Source organism: Stegostoma tigrinum, chromosome 5, assembly GCF_030684315.1.
Source record: "Stegostoma tigrinum isolate sSteTig4 chromosome 5, sSteTig4.hap1, whole genome shotgun sequence".
Taxonomy (NCBI): domain Eukaryota; kingdom Metazoa; phylum Chordata; class Chondrichthyes; order Orectolobiformes; family Stegostomatidae; genus Stegostoma; species Stegostoma tigrinum.
In genome coordinates, this window is record NC_081358.1 from 79,289,605 (window position 1) to 79,315,038 (window position 25,434).

General features: G+C 42.5%; 1 protein-coding gene across 2 annotated transcripts in view; it reads right to left on the reverse strand.

Moving 5' to 3' along the window:
* The window catches only part of abhd3 (abhydrolase domain containing 3, phospholipase), a 105,871-nt gene extending 96,107 nt beyond the window's left edge, over positions 1-9,764 (reverse strand). For both annotated transcript variants that reach the window (XM_048528497.2, XM_048528496.2), the window contains exon 1: positions 9,490-9,764. In XM_048528497.2, the coding sequence (XP_048384454.1) occupies positions 9,490-9,699 (210 nt within the window). In that variant the 5' untranslated portion in view covers positions 9,700-9,764. The remainder of the gene's footprint in view (positions 1-9,489) is intronic.
* Between the last annotated feature and the right edge of the window lie 15,670 nt (positions 9,765-25,434).

A 25,434-nucleotide genomic window follows, 5' to 3' on the forward strand; every position in this document is an offset into this window, starting at 1 on the left:
TGAAGAGACTAGTTTGCAGGTACCGTAAGTAACTAGGAAACTTTTTAAAAAATTCATTACGTGGGATATGGACGTTGCATAAGGCCAGCATTTCTTGCCCGTGCCTAGTTGCCCTTGAGAAGGTGGTGGTGAGCTGCCTTTTTGAACAGCTGCATTCCTCCTGCTGTGGATTCACCCACAATGATATTAGGGAGGGAATTCCAGGTTTCTGATCCAGTGACAGCGAAGGAGTGGTGATTTATTTCCAAGTCAGGATGGTGAGTGACTTGGAGAGGAACTTGGAGGTGATGGTATTCCCATATACCTGTTGCCCTTGTCCTTCTAAATGGAAGTAGTTGTGGGTTTGGAAGGTGTTGTCTGAGGATCTTTGGTGAATTTCTGCAGTGCATCTTGCAGATAGTACGCACTGCTGCTACTAAGCGTTGGTGGTGGAGGGAGTGAATGTTTGTAGATGCAGTGCCAATCAAGTGGGCTGCTTTGTCCTGGATGGCGTCAAGCTTTTTGAGTGTTGTTGGTGCGGCACTCATCCAGGCAAGTGGGGAGTACTCCATCACGCTCCTGACTTGTGCCTTATAGATGGTGTATAGGCTTTGAGGAGTCAGGAGGTGAGTTACTCACTGCAATATTGCCAGCTTCTGGCTTGCTCTTGTAGCCACTCTGTTAATGTGGTGAGTCCAGTTGAGTTTCTGGTCAATGGTAACCCCCAGGATGCTGATAGCGGGAGATTCAGTGATGGTAACACCATTGAATGTCAAGGACGGTGGTTAGATTGTCTCTTATTGGTGATGGTCATAGCCTGGCATTTGTGTGATGCAAATGTCACTTGCCACTTGTCAGCCCAAGCCTGGATATTGTCCAGATCTTGTTGCATGTGAACATGGACTGCTTCAGTATCTGAGGAGTCACGAAAGGTGCTGAACATTGTGCAATCATCGGCAAACATCCCCAATTCTGACCTTACGATGGAGGGAAGGTCATTGATGAAGCAGCTGAAGATGGTTGGACCTAGGACATTACCCTAAGGAACTCCTGTAGGGATGTCCTGGAGCTGGGATGATTGACCTCCCACAACCAGGACCATATTCGTATATGTCAGGTACGACTCCAACCACTAGAGTATTTGCCCCCGATACCCAGTGATTCCAGTTTTGCCAGGGCTCCTTGATGCCACATTCATATATAAAATATATATAATAACATGTTATTGTTTATTACCAGGAGAATTGATACAAAAGTAGGAAGGTTATACTTAAGTTATTTGGGGCACTGTCGAGACCACATCTGGATACGCTATACAGGTTTTTTTTTAATATATTCATTCATGGAATGCGGATGTTACTGACCAGGCCAGCATTTATTATCCATCCCTAATTGCCCAGAGGGCAGTTATATGTTAACCACACTGCTGTGGATCTGGGGTCACATGTAGGTCAGACCAAGTAAGGATGGCAGATTTCCTTCCCTAAAAAATAGTAGTGAACCACATGGGGCTTTTCCTGAAAATTGACAAATGTTTCATGGTCACAATTAGAATCTTAATTCCAGATATTAATTGAATTCAAATTCTACATCCGCCATGGTGGGGCTTGAACCTCGTTCCCAGAACATTATCAGGGTGTCTGTATTAATAGTCTAGAGATAATGCCACTAGGCAATCAGCTCCACTGTCACCCTATTTAAGAAAGAATGTAAATTTGTTGTAAGTACATCAGAAAAAGTTTACCACACTAGTACCTCCAATCAGTGACTATTTAATGAGCAAGGGTTAGAGAGCTAGGCTTGTATACCCTGGAGTGTAGAAGTGTAAGAGATGAATTGATCCAAACATGTAAGATACTGAGGGATCTTGACAGTGAGGATTTAGAGAGGATGTCTCCACTTGTGGGGAAATAAAGATCTAGGATTCACCTTTTAAAAATAAGGCATTGCCCATTTAAAATAGGTGAGGTGAAAATCTTCTCTGGTGCATTATCAGTCTTTGGAAATCTGCTCCTCTGTCTTGTGTTAAATGGTACAGACTTTGAACAGCTCTAACAACTCAAGATTGGGCATGCATGAGGCACTGTGGGCCACCAGAAGCAGCAGAATTATACTCCAACAGAATCTGTAACCTCTTAACCTGGCATATCCCCCACTCTACCATTACCATCAAGGTAAAGAGTCAACTCTGGCTCAATGAGAGCATGCCAGGAGTAGCACCAGGTATACCTAAAAAAAACTGCAAAAAAAGGATAATAAGAATTGCAGATGCTGGAATCAGAGATAACACAGTGTGGAGTTAGAGGAACACAACAGGCCAGGCCTTCTTCAGAAGAGTCCTGACCTGAAATGTCAACTTTCCTGCTCCTCTGATGCTGCCTGGCCTGCTGTATGCCCCCAGCTCCACACTTGTTATATCTTCAAAAAAAGGATTATGTGTGCCAAGCAGCATAAGCATCAAGTGATACACAGTTAGGTGATTCTGCAACCAACCGATCAAATCTAATCTCTGCAGGCCTGCCACATCCAGTCATGAATGGTGGTGGACAATCAAACAACTCACTGGAACAGGAGACCCCACAAATTTCCCTGTCCTCAATGATGGTGAAGCCCTGCACAGTGAAAGAATAAGGCTGAAACATTCACAACAATCTTCAGCCAGAAGTGTCGAGTGAGCGAGCGAGTTCCATCACAGCATCATCCAACATTTCCAGCATCACAGATGATGGTCTTCAGCCAATTCAATTCACGCTACATGATATCACGAAATGGTTGGAAGCACTGGAGATTGCAAAGGCTAAAGGCCTTGAAAATATTTTGGCAATACCACTGACGATTGTGTGTCAGAACTTGCCACTTTTCTAACTGAGCTGTTTCAATACAGCCGGAACACTGGCATCTACCCAGCAATGTGGAAAATTGTCCAGATATGTCCTATACACAAAAAGCAGCACAAATCCAACCTGGCCAATTACCACCCCATCAGTCTCGTCTCAATTATCAGTAAAGTGATGGGAGGTGTTATCAACAGTGCCATCAAGCAGCACTGGCTGAGCAGTAATCTGCTCAGTGACACCCAGTTTGGATTCTGCTAAGGCCACTCAGTTCCTGACCTCATTCCAACCTTGGGTTAAATTTGGATAAAAATGCCAAATTCCGGATGTGACGCTAGAGTGACTGCCCTTGACATCAAGGCTGCATTCAGTGGAATGTGATATCAAGGAACTCTAGCAAAACTGGAGTCAACAGGAATCAGATAATAAATTCTGGGCTGGTTAGAATCATACCTGACAGATAGGCAGATGGTCCTGGTTGATTGAGGTCAGTCATGTCAGCTCTGGGACACCTCTACAGGAGTTCCTCAGGGTAGTGTCCTAGGCTCAACCACCTTCAGCTGCTTCAACAATGGCCTTTCCTCCACCATAAGGTTAGAAGTAAGGATGTTCACTGGTGACTATACAAGGTTCAATACCATTCACAACTCCTCAGGTACTGAAATAATCCATATTGAAATGCAGCAAGACCAAGACAATATTCAGGATTGGGCTGTAAAGAGGCTAATTACTTTCATGCCACACAAATGCTAGGTGATGACCATCTCCAATAAGAAACAATGTAACCATTGCTCCTTATACTCAGTTGGACTGAATCCCCAACTATCAATATCTCGGCCGTTATCATTAATCAGATGCTAAACTGGGCTAGTCACATTCCTCCCTTACAACATTGTGCATCTAGCGACAATACGTGAACTGCAATTGTTTAAGAAGGCAGCTCACCATCTTCTCAAGGGCAACGAGGGTCAGACAATAAATGCTAGCTCAGCCAGTAATGCCCATGTCCCATAAATGAATTAGAAATATACCTAAGTGCCAGTGGTTACAAGAACAGGTCAGTGGTAAGGAAAATACAATGAGTAGCTCACCTGCTTATTTGTCTTGAGCAACACGGTGGCTCAGTCATTAGCACTGCTGCCTCACAGTCCTGGGGACCCAGGTTCAATTCCACCCTTAGGCAACTGTCTGTGTGGAGTTTGCACATTCTACCTATGTCAGCGTGTGTTTCCTCCCAAAAATGTGTGAGTTAGGTGGATTGGCCTAGCTAAATTGCCCATAGTGTCTATGGATGTGCAGGCTAGATGGATCAGGGATTGGAAATGTAGGGTTGTAGGTTAGGGGTTTATGTTTGGAATGCTGCTCGAAGTGTCAGTATGGACTGGATGGGCCGAATTACCTGTTTTACACACTGTAGGGAATCTGTGAGTCTATGATCCCCAAAGCCTGTCAGTCTACAAGGCTGAAGTGAGGTCTGTGATAGAATTCTCCCCACCTGTCTGGATGAGTGCAGTGTCAAGAAGCTTGACGCCATTCTGGACAAAGAAACCCACTTGATTGGCACCATGTTGAACCTCCACTACTGATGCTCAGTAGCAGCAATGTGTACCATCTACAAGATGCACACCAGAAATTTGTAAATGTTCTGCTGACAACATCTTCCAAACCCATGAACATTACCACCTAAAAAGTCAAAGATAGCAAATACAACCTGCAAGTTCCCCTCCAAGCCACTCACCATCCTGACTTGAAAAATGTATCATCATTGCTTCAGAGTTGTTGGATCAAAATCCTGAAATTCCTTCTTGAATGGCATTGTGACTATACTTACACAAAATAAACTGCAGTGATTCGGGGCAAGCTCACCATCACCTTCCCAAGGTCAACTAAAAATGGACAATTAATTCTGGTCCAGGCAGTGACACCCATATCTCATGGACAAATTAAAAAAGATTTCCAGGAACAGCTAGTTGGTTGCAGATAGTTTGAGCTTGTTAAAGGTCATTAGCAGAAAAGATTCAATGCTATAGAATACTTTAGGTTAATTTTCCAGGTCAGATATTCATGAGTTATGCCACTAATGATAACTCACAGGCAATTCCCATGGCTCAGAGAATTTGAGCTGAAGAAGCAAATTTAATGTGGAGTTTGCTGATTACAGCAGAAACTCACTCTCTTCTCTTATCATAGCCACTTTGCCTTCTGAACAAGTGCGAGTAAATGAAACCACAAGTAAGATTTTCATAATTTTGCATTTGCACAAGAGCTCAATATGCATTTTCCGACATGGGTGCAAAAAGTCCACATAAGAATTTGTAAATTTTATTTCTTTCTATAATTCTTCATGTTCTAATCCAATGTCAGTGTGCCCTTTGTCTATTTGCTCATTTACAACCAGTAAATGTTGAAAGAACTGGTTGACTGCAGTACTTTGCGACTATTATGACCCTGTCCGCTGGGTATTTTGGCAACCTTGATTCCTTGATAATGTTTATTAGGAAGAAAATTGTGTGATTTACTCCAGGACGATTTCTTGAATGGAAGAAAATCCTGACCTGATTTGAAAAAAACTGCAAGGCTGAAGAGAAAAAAAAATCAATAATTTCACTAAGAAGATAATGATAACAAATAAGGAATTTTAAAAAGTACAGAACTGCATGGCCTAAACAAATAAGGAATTTTAAAAAGTATAGAACTGCATGGCCTAAATTCCATCCGACAGAAGTTTCCGCAGCTGACTCTGACCCATCAGTGACAGTGGCAGATATCCTATTTTGTATTCTAATAGCAGGCACTTATATCCCAATAGGCTCACCATAGGTGCTCACACGCCACAGAAACCGTAACGCACATGTACTGTGGTGTGCTCAGTGTGTATTTGTCAATACCACCCAAAAAGAAGAAATATGTTGTTAAAATTTTAAAACTAAATGTATAGCTGATTGAATGAGATGATTTAATGGAAATAAGCTCATCTGGAACATCAAAACGGCATAAAACCAAATATCAGTTTCAGTCCTGTAAATTATACAGAAATCTATGTGAATGTGCTTTCTGAGATTTGTGTTATGTGTCCAGTATAGACTACCAACCTGGGCCCTTTAGACATTTATAACATTAGGGTTTTTTTGCACTGCATTAAATGACCCAAACTTTTTAAAATGGAGAGAGATGATTTAGAGTCATACAGCAAGGAAACAGACTCTTCAGACCAACTTGTCCACACCAACCAGATATCCCACCTGTCTTAGTCTCATTTGCCAGCATTTGGCTCATATTCCTCTAAACCCTACCTATTTATACACCCAGATAACCAGGTATGGAGCTGGATGAACACAGCAGGCCAAGCAGCATTTCAGGTGTCCATCCAGCTCCATACCTTGTTATCTCAGATTCTCGAGCATCTGCAGTTCCTATTATCTCTGATACTATTTATATACCTATCCAGGTGCCTTTTAAATGTTGTAATTGTACCAGCCTCCACCACTTGCAATGGCAGTTACCTCTTAGGTCCTTTTTAAATCTTTCTCCTCTCATCTTAACCTATGTTTTCTAGTTTTGGACTCCCCTACCCTGGGGAAAAGACCTTGGCTATTCATCCTATCCATTCCCTGCATGATTTTACAAACCTTTATAATTGGATAAATTGAAAGACGTTTTCATTCCAATAAATGTTATCACTTCTGTTATACCTATTATATCTAAATACATTTTTTGTTCAAAGTCATGGAAGGAGAAAGAAAGAATGAACTACCATTTATATAACTACCTTTATGACATTTCAAAAACATACATTTGAAGCGTGGATACTGTTGCAATATAAGTAATGCCGCAGCCAATTTACACATAGCAAGTTTACACAGACAGCAAGCAATCTGATAAACACCAGATAATCTGTTTAGTGACATTGGTTGAAGGTTAAGTATTGGGCAGAAAAATTGAATAATTTCTCTTAAAAGAGCAAATAGTGTCTTGGTTTAGTATCTCAGCTGAATGGCAGCACCTACCATAATGTAACACACCCTCAGTACTGCATTGGAATGTCAACCTACATTTTTATACTCAAGTTGTGACTTGCGACCACAATTTTGAGACTGAGGGATGAGTGGTGTACACTGAGCTGCAACTTATAATTGCTTACATGGATGCAGTTTGGAAATAAAACTGACCAAATGAAATGGGGAGAAAATGAACTGAATCTGACTTTGTATCAGAGGAGAATCATCTACTTGCAACAAAAAGATCAACACTTTACAAAATAAGTTTTGAAATAGAACTGTAAAGGAGTTATTTTTCCAAGACATCATAAATGAGAAATGAGCCAGCGGCTTCTCTACAACTATCAAAATCTTATGTGCACTGGTTAATATGTGTTTGGATTCCTTTGGTTACATGTGCTATAAGATTGGTTTTATTGGCAACCTTGGACATAGAGCTGTTCATATGTTCATTGTAATTCTGAAATGGGGACACCAAAGTCAACCTGTTGAAGAATGGCTGCCCTGAACAGACATTGTATACCCTAGAAGGTTAAAGTATTTCAAAAGTTTGAGCAATAGGTTAAGCTAGCAGTTATTACTATGGAGTTGCAACACTAACAGGATGTAAGCATTAAGCCAAAAAGATTTTCTGCCTCTCACATAAGAGGAGGTGGTGACAGAGTGATAATGGACTAATAATCTAGAGCCTGAGTCCAATGTTCTGGGGGCATGGGTTTGAATCTCTCCACTGCAGAAATATGAATTCATTAAAATTTGGAATTAAAAGCTAGTCTAATGGTGACCATATAACCACTGTCAATTGTCATAAAAACCCACCTCATTCACTAATATCTATTTAGGAAGGCGATCTGCCATCCTTACCTGGACTACATGTGATACCAGGGCCATACCAAAAACTGGCAAATTATGTCAAATCCCATGTTCCTCCAGCAAGCAAGATACCATCCAAACCAAAGCAGAATGAGCTTGCAGAGCTCACAACATAGTGTTCAACATTAAATGTGATTCAGCAAATGGACAGTATTTCTTAAATAATTCTGAATGTGTGAAGAATACGCTGACAATCAGGTTACAATCATCAGTTAGGCTTGTAATGTGGTGCATTTGCATATACTAGAAGTTACGTATATTAATGCAAAAGGCTCAATTCTTTGCAGACAGAAAGAACTTGTAATCACATTGTGTTGTTTCAACTCCGTAAAATAGAAAGCTTTTTCTCTGGCTTATTTCTCATGTCAATGTCTTTATCACAGTCAACCAGCCTGATTTAAAACCTAATGCTTGGCAGTTAATTACCAGTCATCTTATCTGGCGCATTCCTCCGCCAATTAGTCAGCTAAGTAACACTTTTTTTCATATAGTATGAATGTTGTTTCTCATGAAATGTCCTGATGAGTGCAAGATGAAAAGTTTGACAAAATGTGTCTTTTTTCTGCAGCAGACTAGTTCTGTACTATCAAATAAGTATGAGTAAAATTTATTTTTTACACGTTTTGTCATGGCATTCTGAGGACAACGGAAAGCATTTAAAATTTTGCACAAGGCCTGGACAAGCTATAACACAAGAGTTATTGTTCCTCAATCAAATCAGTGTGAAAGGGTGTCAATGCATTGTGTATATGGGATGTGAGTGAGAATTTATTGATCATTTATCTTTTATTGCTGGTCACATGCAGTAGTTATTCATCTATCATGAAGTCATATAATTCAAATAACGATCAAAATTACTCAAATATTCCTCTCCCACAGGTTGGCATGCAAAATTGCAATATACATTTCTCCGAAAATTTTTGAGAGAACATCAACAGTCATGGATAAGAAATAGTTACTGTGAAATACATCATTGTATTTGAGTGTTATTTAAGACAGAAAATTCACCAATATATCCAATTAATGGCAATTGTCTGCCTATGGATATTTACCTTTATATTAAAAATGCACACAGAACTTGCAGCCAAATAGATACTCAAAGTTCATCTCAATACAACAACTATCACACTGCTAACTTACTCGCTGACCAGCTTATGGCTGTGTGCTTAAAGCAATAAATTCCTGAAATTAATACAACTAGAAATTTCTCTAAATGACTATGGTGCCTTAATTGCAAAGCAGTTGCGACTTTTGAAAATGCAATTCAATAAGGCTAACAACAAATAAAAGGTAGAGAAATTAACAGAGAATATGCTATACTGAAAGAATGACATTGCACAACAGAAAACATGTCGGTGGACGTGTTGGCCCCAGATCAATGGTGCATTAAGGTGACAAAATAAAAGACTGCTATGGAATAATACACAGGGCAAAATAGAGCTTGAGAAGGTATCACTGACTTTAGTACAGATATGCATTATACAGGTACATCTGGAAGTGTCAACTTTGACCATTTAATACAATGGTAGAAACTTATGATTGGAGATTTTCAATTAAAACTTTAACAGTTGTAATAACATCAATATCTGCAGCAGAGATTTAATCACTTCATCTCATCCCGACGGGAATCGATTTAGCTGCAAACGTCTTTCTGACAAAGTAATACACACAGATTAAAATGTGGAAAACGAGAAAACAAGTAGCATTAAATGATTTACAGCAACATTTGTTTTGCTTTTTGGGCTCTGATCAGGCAGATTTTTCTAACAGACTGATAAATAAAATCCAATAAATCTCTTGCTTACCTTTGCAATTGAGCTCAGGTAATAACAGATGTAGGCTGCACCAAATCCTAAAACAAGAGACAAACCTACGCCGGAACCTGACAGATTGATTTTGACCTGATTTTCTAAATACACTCTCAGATCTCTGGTCAATGTGTTCACATTATGTCTCAGATCGATCATTGCTGTACTACTGGTTGAGAATAAGAACCAGTTAACAGCACTCCTCATCAGAAACAGACAGGTTATGCTAGATTTTGCGTCCTTCAGCCCAACCCTCAAACACAAGCACAATCTTCTTCAACTTCTATTTATAGGTTTAAGGCATACTCAGGCATTTAAATGCCACCTACTGGAGAGATAGCATCACACACTACGTTCCTTCCTTACTTATCCAAACTACATTTACTTGTTTTAATATAATCCCTACAGTGTGGAAAAATGCCATTCAGCCCATTAAGTTCACACTGACCTTCTGAAGAGTATACTATCCAGATCCAACCTCCCCACCCTGTAACCTTGCATTTCCTATGGCCAATCCACTTACCCTGCACATTTCTGGACCCTATGGGTGATTTAGCATGGTCAATTTACCTAAGCTGGACATGTTTGGATTGTGGGAAGAAACTGGAGCACCTGGAGGAAACCCACACTGACATGGTGTACAAACTCCGCACAGACAGTCACCCTAGTTAGGATCAAACCTGGATCCTTGGTGCTGTGAGTCAGCAGTGCTAATCACAGAGCCACTGTGCTGCCTCATTAAGGGCTTGTTTTCTTCCCAGTCTTGACGACAATGTTAGTTTTGCTATTATTAAGTGATTAATTCACTGCTCACTGAAACAAATATGTGAGTTAATTTCTTTCAGAAAAATTACTGAAGTACACATACATCAGAATAATGAACTTTGCATCCTACCCTATGAAACAAGCAATACTGAAAAGCACTAAAATGCCTTTGGAGCTTAATGTTTAATTTTTTTCTCATTGAATTTTGGAGATTATGTCATAAATTAGACTGAGAGCTCATCTTGAAGTTAGCCACAAGGGATCACACTACATGATCCATTAAATTTCCAAAACTCTGCAGCCACAGGTAGCTTCAGTATTATTCAGTCAGTCTAAAAATATAAGGACAGAGGAACATGTTTAGGCCATTTGTCATTTGAGTCTGTCCCACCAATGTATTGTGGTTGATTTGTGACTGAACTGTATAGTTACCTTTCCCCTGTGTTGGATGGACTGAAGCCCTTGATGTTAGTCCCCGTTTCATACTCCATTCACTAGCTACTGACTCTAATCTACTTCCTAGCAGTGTCTGAAATTAAACCATGATGTGGAGGTGCTGGTGTTGGTCAGGGGTGGACAAAGTCAGAAGTCACACAACACCAGGGTATAGTCCAACAGGTTTATTTGAAATCACAAACTTTCAGGGCATTGTCCCTTCATCAAGTGAAGTGTGAGAGAAACACGCAGATAGAGAATTTATAGGCAGAGAGATCAAAAGACCGTACAAACGGTGTGAGTGGAGTGCTGAATATTAAGTCCCTGCAGGTGATCTTGAAGTGTTAGATGGTGAGTAAAGTGTCAACAGCTAAATAACATGTGAAGGGGTGACCATAATCATATTAAATTAGGTTGAGAGATAATTGCAAAATGCTATAAATAAGGTGGTGCTGGAGACAAACTAGTTCCCTGGAATAACTTGGCTTTATGAACTTCAAAATCTCCCCACGCCCGACCTCATCCCAAGACGCTCTCCTCGTCCCCGCCTCCTTGACCTATCCATCTTCTCTCCCACCTATCTGCTCCTGCCATCTCACTGACCAACCCCCACTTCCTACCTATACTCACCTACTAGCTTCATCCCCGCCTCCTTGACTTGTCTGTCTTCCCTCCCACCTACCTCTCCCTCCCTCCTGACTGACCAACCCCATCCCATCAGCCTACCTACACTTACTTTCACTACCTTCACCCCTGCCTCTCTGACCTGTCATTTTTTCTCCACCTATCTGCTTCACTATCCACCTTCCACCACCGCCTCCTGCCTCTCTGTTTATTTCAGAGCCCCCTACCCCTCCCCCATTTCTGAAGAAGGGTCCAGACCCGAAACATCAGCTTTCCTGCTCCTCTGATGCTGCCTGGCCTGCTGTGTTATTCCAGCTCCACGCCGTGTTATCTCAGACTCCAGCATCGGCAGTTCCTACTATCTCATGGAATAACATGCTATCTCTCCGCCTCACTTAATCGGATTATAAATCATCCTTTCACTTGTTATTCAGTTGTTGACACTTTACACACACCATCTAACATTTCAAGACAACTTGCATGGACTTATTATTCAGCACTCCACTCACACCTTTTGTATGGCCTTTTGATCCCTCTGCTCTTGATCTTTCTCTGACTTAAATTCTGTGCTCTATTTGCTTCTCTCTCATTTCACCTGACATAGAGTCTATGCTCTGAATGCTTGTGATTTCAAATAAACCTGATGGACTACACCCTGGTGTCATATGACTTCTGACTTTGAATTTAAGTCAATCTGTTTGTAATGAAATTAAACCATGATGTGGAGGTGCTGGTGTTGGACAGGGGTGGACAAAGTCAGAAGCCACACAACACCAGGGTATAGTCTAAGATAATAAAATGTGAGGCTGGATGAACACAGCAGGCCAAGCAGCATCTCAGGAGCACAAAAGCTGACGTTTCGGGCCTAGACCCTTCATCAGTCTAGGCCCGAAACGTCAGCTTTTGTGCTCCTGAGATGCTGCTTGGCCTGCTGTGTTCATCCAGCCTCACATTTTATTATCTTGGAATCTCCAGCATCTGCAGTTCCCATTATCTCTGATACCAGGGTATAGTCTAACAGGTTTATTTGAATTCACAATCGATTAGAGTCAGTAGCTAGTGATCCTGTGATAAACTTCCGATCTCATTTCTATGCCATTAAAGTGATTTGGATGTGAATATAGGAGGTATGGTTACTAAATTTGACCAAAATTGGTGGCATAATGGACAGTGAAGAAGATTACCTCAGATACAATGGGACCTTGTTCAGGTGGGGCAAAGGGCTGAGAAGTGGCAGATAAAATTTATTGTAGATAAATGTGAGGTGCTACATTTTGGTGGGACAAATCAGGGCAGGATTTATACACTTAATGGTAAGGGCCTGGGGTGTGTTGCCAAGCAAAGATACCTTGAAGTGCAGGTTCATAGTTCCTTGAAAGTGGAGTCGCAGTAAGCAGGGTTCTGAAGAAGGCATTTAATATGGAATGAGGTGCCAGAGAAAGTGGTGGAGGCTGGTACAATTACAACATTTAAAAGGCATCTGGATGGTATATGAATAGGAAGGGTTTAGATGGGCATGGACCGAATGTTGGCAAATGGGACAAGGTTAATTTAGGATATCTGGAAAGCATGGGCTGGTTGGACCGAAGGGTCTGTATCTGTGCTGTAAACCTCAACGACCCTGTCTATATCCACAACATCTATGTACTTTGCTATAATCTGTCACAAGCAGAGTAAAACTGTTAATATATATTTTCTCCATTATCTGTTGCTATGATTTTAAACAGAGTAGACAGACCAACGAAGATGGCTGCAATTATTGGACTTAGTGATACCTTTTTGGAAGATTTTCCAATGTAAAAGTCAGGCAAATTTTCAGCACTCCATGAACCTCATGATGGATCTGTTACAGAGATGTCTCCAAATAAAACATTTGTACAATTTGTAAAATTGCAGGTTTCACTCATCCTGCCATAGGACTGTATGTTCTTCTGTATGGTAAGGTTGGTGAATGGACTGCCACGGAGTATCAGATCAATTGTTTGCGAGGTGATGCATTGCATCACATGGTCTCAGTGCAGTGGTGACTAGGCAAGATCAGAATGAGGCATATGGACTCCCCGCCCAGTTCCTGTCCTTCTCAGGGAAAAATGGTGATGCACTTATGTACAGAGATGGAGGAGGGACACTTACCAGCTACATTGTGGGCATCAGCAGATACCCTTATACCCACTGTCAGTGACTCTAAAGCCTCCAATGGGTGAGGCTGTGGAGGGTGCCCATGCTTTCATGCAGAGAGATGCAGTAGACCTGAGCTCTGTCTATTAGAGGATAAACGGAACAGGGCACTGATATTAGCAGTTGCCCCTCATTGCTGCTGATCTTGGAGCTCCACTAAGGCACAATTAATATAAGCAGAATATTAACCCATAACACATGGGACAAATGGTATTATAGTATTGAGAAATTATGTACTTACCACATTATAGTTTTGTCATGCCCAGTACCAACATGTCATTTTATAAACTTACAAATGAGGCTTTTAATTGTTAAACTTACAATGGCGAGACTTTTACCGTTTATTATTTCTTACTGCCCTACATGTTTATTTGAAATCACAAGCTTTCAGAACACAGGTCCTTCGTCACATGCAGAGAAAGGTGCATACAGACCCAGAGTTTATAGGCAGAGAGATCAAGGGCAGAGAGATCAAAAGATTATACAAGATGATGTGAGTGGAGTATCAGATAATAAGTATTTGCAGATGACAAAGGCTGTTAGATAGTGAATAAAGTGTTGACAGCTGAATAACCAGTGAACGGACAAACTGTAAATCTGATGACTGGAATAACAAGTAGATGGAAGAATCGCATGCCAAGGGTCTAACCAAAGTCATAAGCAATTCAAAACTGAACAAACTAATTAAGGTAGGAAGATCATAATAATTTATGAAGGTGATATTGTCAAAAACAGGATAATAAGCAAGATTTTACTGATACCAAACACTATGGTGGGGTCACATGTAGCATTACATGAACCCAAGATCACGGTTGAGGCCTTCTTCATGGGTACGGAACTTGGTTATCAGTTTCAGCCCAGCGGTTCTGTGTTGTTGTGTATCTCAAAGGCCGCCTTGGAGGACATTTACTCGAAGATCGGAAGCTGAATACCCTTGAGCACTGAAGTGTTCCCCCACTGAGAGGGAACATTCCTGTCTCGTTCTAGTTTAGAGTCATTGTGAATTGATCACGTTGTCTGGATTGGATTCTCCATGGAAAGGGAAACTGTTGTTTCACTGACTGTATTTGGCTGGACAGTATGTGAAATACATCAAGGAGGATTTTGTTTTATTATTCATTAATGGGATGAGGGCATTGCTGCCTCGGCCAGCGTTTATTGCCCAGAGAGCAGTTCAGAGTCAACCACGTTGCTGTGAATCTGGAGTCACATGTAGGCAAGACCAGGTAGGGATGGCAGTTTCCTTCCCGAAAGGGCATTAGTGCGCTAGGTTAGCTCTCAGACATCCTGAACAACAGGAATAAGTTTAATGTGATTGTGATATATTTTCTGTGAATCACTGTAGGAGGGGACAATGTTGAAGCAATTTTACTGCAGTCAGAAGAAGGGTCAGTTTTGGTTGGCTTGATTCAGGTCTGCAATCAATGTCATACAGCAGTGTTGGGGATTGTAAATCTTCCTGCAAAGTTGTAGTGATCCAGAAGTACCTACAGACAGAAGGAGGGTCTGGGATGGCCAACCTTCTCACTGGAAGGATCAACTTTGTGAAGCATTGTAAATTATCAGCCAAATCCAAGGGATAATTGATGTGAAATGTTAAGGTAAATCTAAGGCAATCAAGGTGTATTGGGTCTGAATAAAGCAAGGTTTGGGGAGAAATGTAAGGTATTGCCTGTGGTTTCTCAATAAAGCTTTGTTTTTGAATAAGTCGTGGTGACTTCGTGTTTTGGGTGGGAGTTAAGGTTAAATTGTGGAAGGATTTAAACTGTCAAACCAATCAAAGGGTGTTGTGGCATTTAGACTGTCTTAAAGCCATTGTATCAGGACATTAGGAAGCTTACTTTGATAAACAGGTTTATGGCTGACCCAGGCCCTGTGTGCATGTGATTCTGTTTTTTGTAGTATTGTAACGTTTATGAACCATTGTGCAGGGGGATCAAGAGCTGCTTGCACATCTGTGGAGAGAAACAGAGGTAATGTTTCAACTCCAAAGACTCTCTTTTTGAAGCGCAAAGGTGGGTTATTAAAAAGTCTTTGAATTCAAAACATTAACTTTATTTCACTGTCCACAGATGTTGCCAGACCCACTGAGGTCATTCACACTTCATGTTTTTATTCCCCATATGGTTCAAACTTAAAATTGTTTATTGCATACTTGTGCAAGCGTCTGAAAGGGGTATTGCAGACGAGTATCATAAACACCATCCAGTATGATGATGTGAATGTGAGAAAAGCCAGAGGACATTGGTAGACTATTAATTGAAGACTTCACATTGGTCTTCACTTTGGAGAAGGAGGATGCAAATACGGAATTCATGAAGATGGACTGTGGGTTCTTGAGTAATTTGGCATAGATAATGATGAGGTATTGGAGTTTGTGGCAGGTTTTTAGGGAGGCATGGCCTAGTGGTATTATCACTGGACTGTTAATCCAGAAACCCAGGTAATGGTCTGGAGACCTGGGTACAAATCCCACCATGGCAGATGTGGAATTTGAATTCAATAAATATGTAGAATTAAGAGTCTAGTGATGACTGTGAATTCTCTGCTGATTGTCGGGAAAACCCATCTGGTTCACTACTGTCCTTTAGGGAAGGAAACTGCCATGCTTACCTGGTATGGCCTACATGTGACTCCAGACCCACAGCAATGTGGTTGACTGTTAACTGCCCTCTGGGCAATTAGGGATGGGCAGTAAATGCTGCCTAGCCAGTGACGCCCTCATCCAGTGAATGAATAAAGGGAAAATAAAGTTAACAAATCACCAGGTCCAGATGAGTTGTATCCCAAGCTGCTATGAGAGAAGAGGAAGGAAATCACAGAGGCCCTGTCCCAAACTTTTAAATTGTCTCTGGCCTCAGGGAAGGTGGCAGAGGTTAGCCAGTCTGGTTCCACTTTACAAGTAGGTGGCGAAGATAAAGCAGGAGTTATAGACCAGTGAGACATCAGTGGTAATGAAATGACTGGAAGAAATGCTGGAGGAGAAAATTAATCTCCACTTGGACAGGCCTCGTTTGATTGGGGGTAATAAGCATAGCTTTGTCAAAGTGTGGACATGCCTTACAAATCTGGATGAATTTTTCAAGGAGGTGATCATGTTTGTAAATGACAGTAGTGCAGTTGATGTAGTTTATATGGATTTCAGTGAGGCCTTTGACAAGGTATCGTATGGAAGACCAATAAGGAAGCAAGGATTCATGGGATCCAGGGAAACCAGGCAAGTTGAATCTAAGAATACAAAGTGTGGACCTGGATGAACACAGCAGGCCAAGCAGCATCTTAGGAGCACAAAAGCTGACGTTTCGGGCCTCAACCCTTCAACAGAGAGGGGGATGGGGAGAGGGAACTGGAATAAATAGGGAGAGAGGGGGAGGCGGACCGAAGATGGAGAGAAAAGAAGATAGGTGGAGAGGAGAGTATAGGTGAGGAGGTAGGGAGGGGATAGGTCAGTCCAGGGAAGATGGACAGGTCAAGGAGGCGGGATGAGGTGATAGGTAGGAAATGGAGGTGCAGCTTGAGGTGGGAGGAAGGGATGGGCAGAGTACAGGCTGGGCTGGTTTTGGGATGCAGTGGGGGGAGGGAATGAGCTGGGCTGGTTTTGTGTTGCAGTAGGGGAAGGGGAGATTTTGAAGCTGGTGAAGTCCACATTGATACCATTGGGCTGCAGGGTTCCCAAGCGGAATATGAGTTGCTGTTCTTGCAACCTTCGCGTGGCATCATTGTGGCACTGCAGGAGGCCCATGATGGACATGTCGTCTGAGGAATGGGAGAGGGAGTTGAAATAGTTCGCGACTGGGAGGTGCAGTTGTTTATTGCGAACCGAGCGGAGGTGTTCTGCAAAGTGGTCCCCAAGCCTCCGCTTGGTTTCCCCAATGTAGAGGAAGCCACACCAGGTACAATGGATACAATATACCACATTGGCAGATGTTCAGGTGACCATCTGCTTGATATGGAAGGTCATCTTGGGGCCTGGGATGGGGGTGAGCGAGGAGGTGTGGGGGCAAGTGTAGCACTTCCTGCGGTTGCAGGGGAAGGTGCCGGGTGTGGTGGGGTTGGAGGGGAGTGTGGAGCGGACAAGGGAGCCGCGGAGAGAGTGGTCTCTCCGGAAGGCAGACAAGGGTGGGGATGTGAAAATAGCTTGGGTGGTGGGGTCGGATTGTAGATGGCGGAAGTGTCGGAGGATGATGCGTTGTATCTGGAGGTTGGATCCTCTGGGGGCGGTTGTGGCGGGGGCGGGGTGTGAGGGATGTGTTGCGGGAGATGCGGTCAAGGGCGTTCTCGACCACTGCGGGGGGCAAGTTGCGGTCCTTGAAGAACGTGGACATCTGGGATGTGCGGGAGTGGAATGCCTCATCCTGGGAGCAGATGCGGCGGAGTTGGAGGAATTGGGAATGGGAATGGAATTTTTGCAGGAGGGTGGGTGGGAGGAGGTGTATTCTAGGTAGCTGTGGGAGACAGTGGGCTTGAAATGAACATCAGTTTCTAGCTGGTTACCTGAGATGGAGACTGAGATGTCCAGGAAGGTGAGGGATGTGTTGGAGATGGCCCAGGTGTACTTGAGGTTGCGGTGGAAGGTGTTGGTGAAGTGGATGAATTGTTCGAGCTCCTCTGGGGAGCAAGAGGCGGTGCCGATACAGTCATCAATGTAACAGAGGAAGAGGTGTGGTTTGGGGCCTGTGTAGGTGTGGAAGAGGGATTGTTCCACGTAACCTACAAAGAGGCAGACATAGCTTGGGCCCATGCGGGTACCCATGGTCACCCCCTTTGTCTGTAGGAATTGGGAGGAATTGAAAGAGAAGTTGTTGAGGGTGAGGACGAGTTCAGCTTGGCGGATGAGGGTGTCGGTGGAGGGGGATTGGTCGGGCCTGCGGGACAGGAAGAAGCGGAGGGCCTTGAGGCCATCTGCATGAGGAATACAGGTGTATAGGGACTGGACGTCCATGGTGAAGATGAGGTGTTGGGGGCCAGGGAATTGGAAGTCCTGGAGGAGGGGGAGGGTGTGGGTGGTGTCACGGACGTAGGTAGGGAGTTTCTGGACGAAAGGGGAGAAAATGGAGTCCAGATAGTTGGAGATGAGTTCGGTGGGGCAGGAACAGACTGTGACAATGGGTCGACCAGGGCAGGCAGGTTTGTGGATTTTGGGAAGGAGATAGAAATGGGCCGTGCGGAGTTAGGGAACAATGAGGTTGGAGGCTGTGGGTGGGAGGTCCCCTGAGGTGATGAGGTCATGAATGGTGTTGGAGATGATGGTTTGGTGCTCGGGGGTGGGGTCATGATCAAGGGAGCGGTAGGAGGTGGTGTCGGAGAGTTGGCGTTTGGCCTCGGCGATGTAGAGGTCAGTGTGCCATATTACCACTGCGCCATCCTTGTCTGTGGGTTTGATGGTGAGGTTGGGGTTGGAGCGGAGAGAGCGGAGGGCTGCCCGTTCTGCAGGGGAGAGGTTGGAGTGGGTGAGAGGGGTGGAGAGGTTGAGGCGGTTGATGTCTCGACGGCAGTTGGAAATGAAGAGGTTGAGGGAGGGTAGGAGGCCTGGGGGTGGTGTCCAGGAAGAAGACTTGTGTTGGAGGTGGGTGAAGGGGTTAGTGGAGGGAGGGTTGGGCTCCCGGTTAAAGAAGTAAGCATGGAGGCGAAGGTGGCGGAAAAACTGCTTGATGTCCAAACGTGACTGGTATTTGTTGATGTGTGGGCGGAGGGGGACAAAGGTGAGCCCCTTACTGTTGAATCTAAAATTGGTTTACTGGCAGGAGATATAGGGTAGTGGTAGTAGGCTGTGGAGCCCTGTTTGCAGTGGCGTGCTACAGAAGTCACTTACTGGGTACCAACTGTTTGTGATCATTCAAATGATGTGAATGAAATTCTGGGAAAGAAATTATAAGTCAGCAGATGGCACAAAGATTGACTGGTTGATTGATGTTGAGGACGAAGGTCTTAACTCACTGGAGAATACAATCAGATTTGTCAGTTGCACACATCAGCTGCAGATGCAAATTAACTCTGATAAGTGTGCGGTGATGCACTTTGGAAGAAGTTACAAGACAAGGGAATATTCAATGAATGAAAGGACACAAGGAAGCTCAGAAGAACAGTGGTGTGCTAGTCCACACATCCTGAAGGTGGAACGAAAGAAAGACAGGTTAATAAGGTAGTATAGGCATTTGGGACCCCTGCCTTTATCAGTCAAGGCACAGTTTATAAGAGCAGAGAGACTATGCTGGAGCTGTACAGGCTTTTGGTTTGACAAAGCAGGAGCACTGTGTGCAGTTCTGGCCACCACACTGTAGGAAGGATGTGATTGCACTCGAGGGGTGCAACGGAGCTTCACCAGGATGTTTCCTGGGATGGAGCATCTTAGCTACAAAGAGAAGCTGGATAGGCTCAGGTTGTTTCCTTTATTGCAGACAATACTGAGGGGAGTTCATGATTAAGGTGTATCAGATTACGAGTGGCATGCACAGGGCGGATAGAAAGCAGCCATTTCCCATTGTTTTAAGGATCAAGAATAAAGGAGGGGTGGTGATGTACACTTTCAAAGTGAAAAGCAGGAAGTTTGGAGGGAATTTGTGGAAACAGCATTTCAACCCTGAGGGTGGTGGGGGTCTGGAATGCATTGCCTGGGAGAATAGTTGAGGTGGGTAACTTCATAACCTTTAGAAATCCAGTGGATGTACCCTTGAAGTATCATAACCTTGAAGGCTATAGGCCTAGTGCAAGTAAGTAGAACTTGTGAGGCCATCATGTATTTTTGGCAGTGAGACTTGATGGGCTAAAGGGTCCCTTCGGTACTATATGATTCTATGAAGCTTAAGATCTTGAACAAATAAGACTTACCATCTGAGTCTTTGCCATACTCTATAAGAATGGATGTCTATCAAATTAATGTCACTTGTACCGAGATGATATTGCGCAATTAACTATACATTGCTTAAAATAAGAGACTGTTCTTGTTTGACTACCAAATAGTTTTTCTCCACTCCACTAAAACAAGTTGGCCTGTACGTCCCTACTAGGAAATGGGATAGTGGCAGCAAATCTATGACAGACTTCATAAAACATGATGAGCAGTGGTGATAATTTATCTTGTAACCGTGCCATTCATACACACCCTCAAATGTGATTGCATTGGGGAGGTACCTGCTTAAGAGTAGAGATTTTGGGACTCTCGAAAATCCTATTCACATGAACCGAAAATTCATGCAGTGTCTAACATTAATGCTGATGATTGAATTATTTTGAATCAATCCCAATTTTGCCACATTTTATCATCTAATCCAGCAAGTATGAGTCTCCATCTCCTTTTAGGGCAGGTATAGGTGTGTGGATTTAAATAGCATAAATTAACTGTCCGCTATTTTAAAACCAGCTGGTGCACAGATTCAGTGCAACTTCATTAACTCACTTGAGAAGTGTAATCAATGAGGGTCATCATAAGGTGAATTTGAGTGGATAGACTCAGCATTGAGTTTAGCAAGGTTCTTATGAAACCATTATCTACTCACCTGAGAAAGTTGCATGTGGTTTGGAAAGAATTGTTCCAGCATGAAACTAAGAGGTGGTGATATTAATCTTTGCAGCAAGGCCTCTTGTGAAAAATGAATAATAGAGATGCTCTGTGACTCCGACAGCATTCCCAAGAGACCTAAAGCAGGGTGTCTTATCAGGGCCTAACAATAATATATTTAAATCTTGCTCCAAGTGATAGAACCAAATCACAGCAGTAACGCTTTTTCTTTATCAGAAATCATCAAAATCGTATTCTTGGGGCAGTGAAAGGACATGAACACAAGCAATATAGCTTACATAAAATTGGGCGACAAAAGGTGGGTCTGGGTGACACAAGTTGATGGTTTTGCATGCTGTGCAGTGGATGCAGGTTTGTTTTAAATATTCAGAAGCGATCTGGTTAATTTTCCGTTGGATGCTGATGTTGCTGTGCAGAAAGGGTAAATTAATGGAATAGTGTATGTCTGCATTTCAAGTTGGCTCAGTCAATGTTGTTTGTTTTAACATTGTTCTTAAATTAGTGACAACGTATTTATTTAACGCTGTGACATTCACTTTAATACTGCTTGCCAAGAACTTCCTGTTCCGTGGACAACCTGCTCTCAAGATCGTTCTTTCCCTCTTTCCCACAGCTCAAATTCCCACACTCCATTCCCACTTTTGAACTGCTGGGTGTCCATTGCCACCAGTGGAAATTTGGGTGTTCTCCTGCTTCACTATGCCTCCCATATAGCTCCTGACCTTCCTCCTGTTCCTGCCCCACTACCCACTCCTATTCCCTTTGTTTTATCATTTAAAGCCTCCTGTATTTGTTGCTACCATCAGGGAGTTTCACTGTTCCTCTCTCAGATCCCTGTCTGAACTTGCACTGAAGTTGTGTGATCTACCTAGTCATGATGTGGAGGTGCTGGTGTTGGACTGAAGTGAGCAAAGTCAGAAGTTACACGACACCATTTTATAGTCCAACAGGTTTATTTGAAATCACAAGTTTTCACGGCGTTCCAAAAGCTTGTGATTTCAAATAAATCTAATGGACTTATATCAGAGATAATGGGAACTGCAGATGCTGGAGAATCCGAGATAAAAAATGTGTGGAGCTGGATGAACATAGCAGGCCAAGCAGCTTCTTGGGAGGTCCTTTGTTATCACTAATGGACTTATAACCTGGTTTTTTGCGTGGCTTCTGACTTTGTGCTACCTAGTGGCAGAGGTTGGTCAATGCAGGTAGCTGCCAATTTTAGTGGACAGCTACTCTGATCAATATCAACTAAAACTTCATGTAATGTTCACATTTATTTATTGTATGTTTTATTTCTTACATTTCTGTATTTCTTCTACATTGCTGAATTTATAATTTTTATAGGCTACCTTATCAATGAATGCAGGCATTTAGGAATGGTCACCATTTCAAGTCAATCATGTTTTGTAAGTATTGTCTACTCAAAAATGACCTAACGTACTTAACTGTTTCCTTTTATATTTAGTGATTTATTTTATTTATTTCAGTTAGATTTACAGTGATGCACACGTACAGTACAGAATTTCAACCAGTTTGTTTTCTGGGTAAGAAATATCCGAAGAACCTAATAAGAACCAAAAGAACTGCGGATGCTATAAATTTCAGGAACAAAAACAAAGTTGCTGGTAAAGCTCAGCAGGTCTGATAGTATCTGTGGAGGAGAAAACAGAGTTAACGTTTTGGGTCTGGTGAACCTAACTCTGAAGAACCTAAGTCTATTTAACATTGATTTCTATGAGGATGTATGAGTAAGGACCTACTGTAATGAATATAGGACACCAGTTTATAGCCCAACAGGTTTATCTGAAATAGCAAGCTTTCAGAGTGCTGCTCTTTCATCAAATGAAGTGAAGGGAACCACACAGGCACGGAATTTATACAGATCAAAAGATTTTCTGCCTTTATATTCTGTGTTCTTCTGCTTCCCTTCACCTCACTTGATGAAGGGGCAGGACTGAGCGCTTGTAAATTCAAATAAACCCATTGGACTATAATCTGGTGTCATGTGACTTCTGATCTTGTCCACCCCAGCCCAACATCAGCACCTTCACAAAATGAACATAGTTTTAGATCAGCAAATCTCAAACATGTTTTCTTTTGTTTTCAAATATCAGATTTCTATTCATTTTGAATTGGCCCAAGACATTTTTAATCTGTCCTTCCTTTTTTTAGGAGATCATAGGGCTACCAATGCGTGCCCATAATAAGGGGGTGTTGAATAGGATGGATTTAATATGGTTTTTGTAACTTTCACACCTCCAGATTAGAATAAAGCTTCAAGCATACATCAGATAATGCATCGTTGTGAAATATGAATTACGCAGGATGAATGGATCGAACAAAGGTTAAAAAAATGAGTGTGATAACAAAATACTTGTTAACATATCTCCTCAGTCCTTCTGTTTCCAAGTAAAATTTGAAACTTTCAATTCTACAACAACTTCACCACTGGCTGTTCGCAACCTCAGGTTGTGACAAAGCACTATAATTCTTTAAAATAGACATTACTTTGAAAAAGAATGTGGAACAGAGTTTGCACACAGCAAGTTGCTACAAACTTTGCTATGACAGCTATAAGATAATATGATTTTTAGTGTTGTTGGCTGAGGGACAGGTGTCATCTAAGGCACAAGGAAGAATTATGAAATCAAATTGGAGGTCGCTGGAGTAAACTCAGCATCTGTGGAGAGAGTCAGGTCTGTGACCTTTCTTCAGAGCTGGGAGAAATTAGAGAACAGGTTTTGAGAAAAATGAGGTGGGATAAGAACAATGGAAGGTCTGTGATTGGGGGGAAAATGGGAGAGACTGAATGACAGAAACATCAGGACAAAATGGAGAGGTGATGGGGCAAGAAAAGAGAAACAAAGGTTTGCTTGAAGCAGATGTACTGCAGGCTGAAAGAGTAAAAAAAATGGAACAAGCAAAAGTGGAAACAAAATGGTGTATTTGAAAGATGTGGTACTGTTCCTCAGCCTCATATTGAGCTTTATTGGAACAGTGCAGGAGGCCAATGACAGTAATGTCAGTCTAAGAATAAGGAAGGGACTTCAGAGCTCAGTAGAGTTGAATCTTTGAATTGAATTGGCTTTAATGTCACATGTATTCAAATGAGTAAACTGAAAAGTTTATAGGTCGCCACTCACAGCACCGTCTTAGGTACCTAGGTACAGATTCTTCAATTACAAGATTAGTTACTGTGTAACAACGTCACCTGCACACGGTGCCATCTTAGATACCGAGTACCTAGGTACAATCCTTAGTTACAGAATAGAGAAATGAAGAAAACAAAAGTTACATTACAGCTATACACAGTATAACTGCTGGTCAGAAAGAAACAAGATGCAAAGTTAAAAAGATAAACATCACATATTCTCTCCAAGGGCTTGCCATGTCAGACCAGTGCAGGGGTCTTCACCTGGTCTGACCGCTGCCTGGCCCCACTCCTGCACCAGGCCACTGCTGCTGCTTTGCTCTGGGCTGCTGGACACTGACTCTCTCACTGCTAGCTGCTGGTGGCTGGTGTCTGCACTTTGGGCCACTGATTGCCAAACCAGCTTTGGAGGCCACGACTGGGTGTCTGAGGCCAAGAAAAGGGAGGAAAAAAAGGAGAAAAAACAAGAATGGGTGGAGTCGATGAACTCTGGCTGGAGTGTCCTACTTCACTGTTATCTTACCAGAAGTCCATTGAGCACTTTAGCAAGCACTGATGGTACAGAGCTGTCCCGCAGTTCCTGAGATTAACTCAGTCACGGTAGACAGAGGCAAATAGGTGCTATCTCAGACTCCAGCATCAGCAGTTCTTACTATCTCAAATTGGTGCTTGCTTTATGGGCATCTGGAGGATGGCTGAACAATCGTCTCTCCAATATATCATATTCACTCTATCTCTGCCACATCTGATCAAGGCTCTTGCATTATCACATTCACGATTGCAGACCTCATTTACACTCATCACCCCAACACCACCAATCCTGCATAACCTCTCTGCTGCCGACTTACTCACTCAGGATACCTCCTCTACTGGTACCAATAGTTATAGCTGTGTTACTCCAATAATACCATCTTTGGTTTCAATCCAAATTTCTCATATTCTCATGTGGAGAGGATTCTGACACTGGATCCAAAAATACCTTGTTCCCTTGTGCTTTTACCTTCTTTATAAGTCTTCTTTATATTGTTAAAGACTTTGGTCCTTGTCCTGGATTGATATTGGACACTGCCCTTGGCTTCCTTTTGCAGGAAAGAACAAAGGAGTTGCCCGAGGCCTGCTGTGAGCTCTGATCTAATGTTAAAACAAGTCTGGTAAAACTCTTCTTCAGAACTGAGTTTAGAAATTTAGTTTCTATCAACTCAAACTTAGCCAAAATAAAAACAAATGATTCAGCCCTAAATATCAAAACTGGATGCAAAGAACAGCTTTT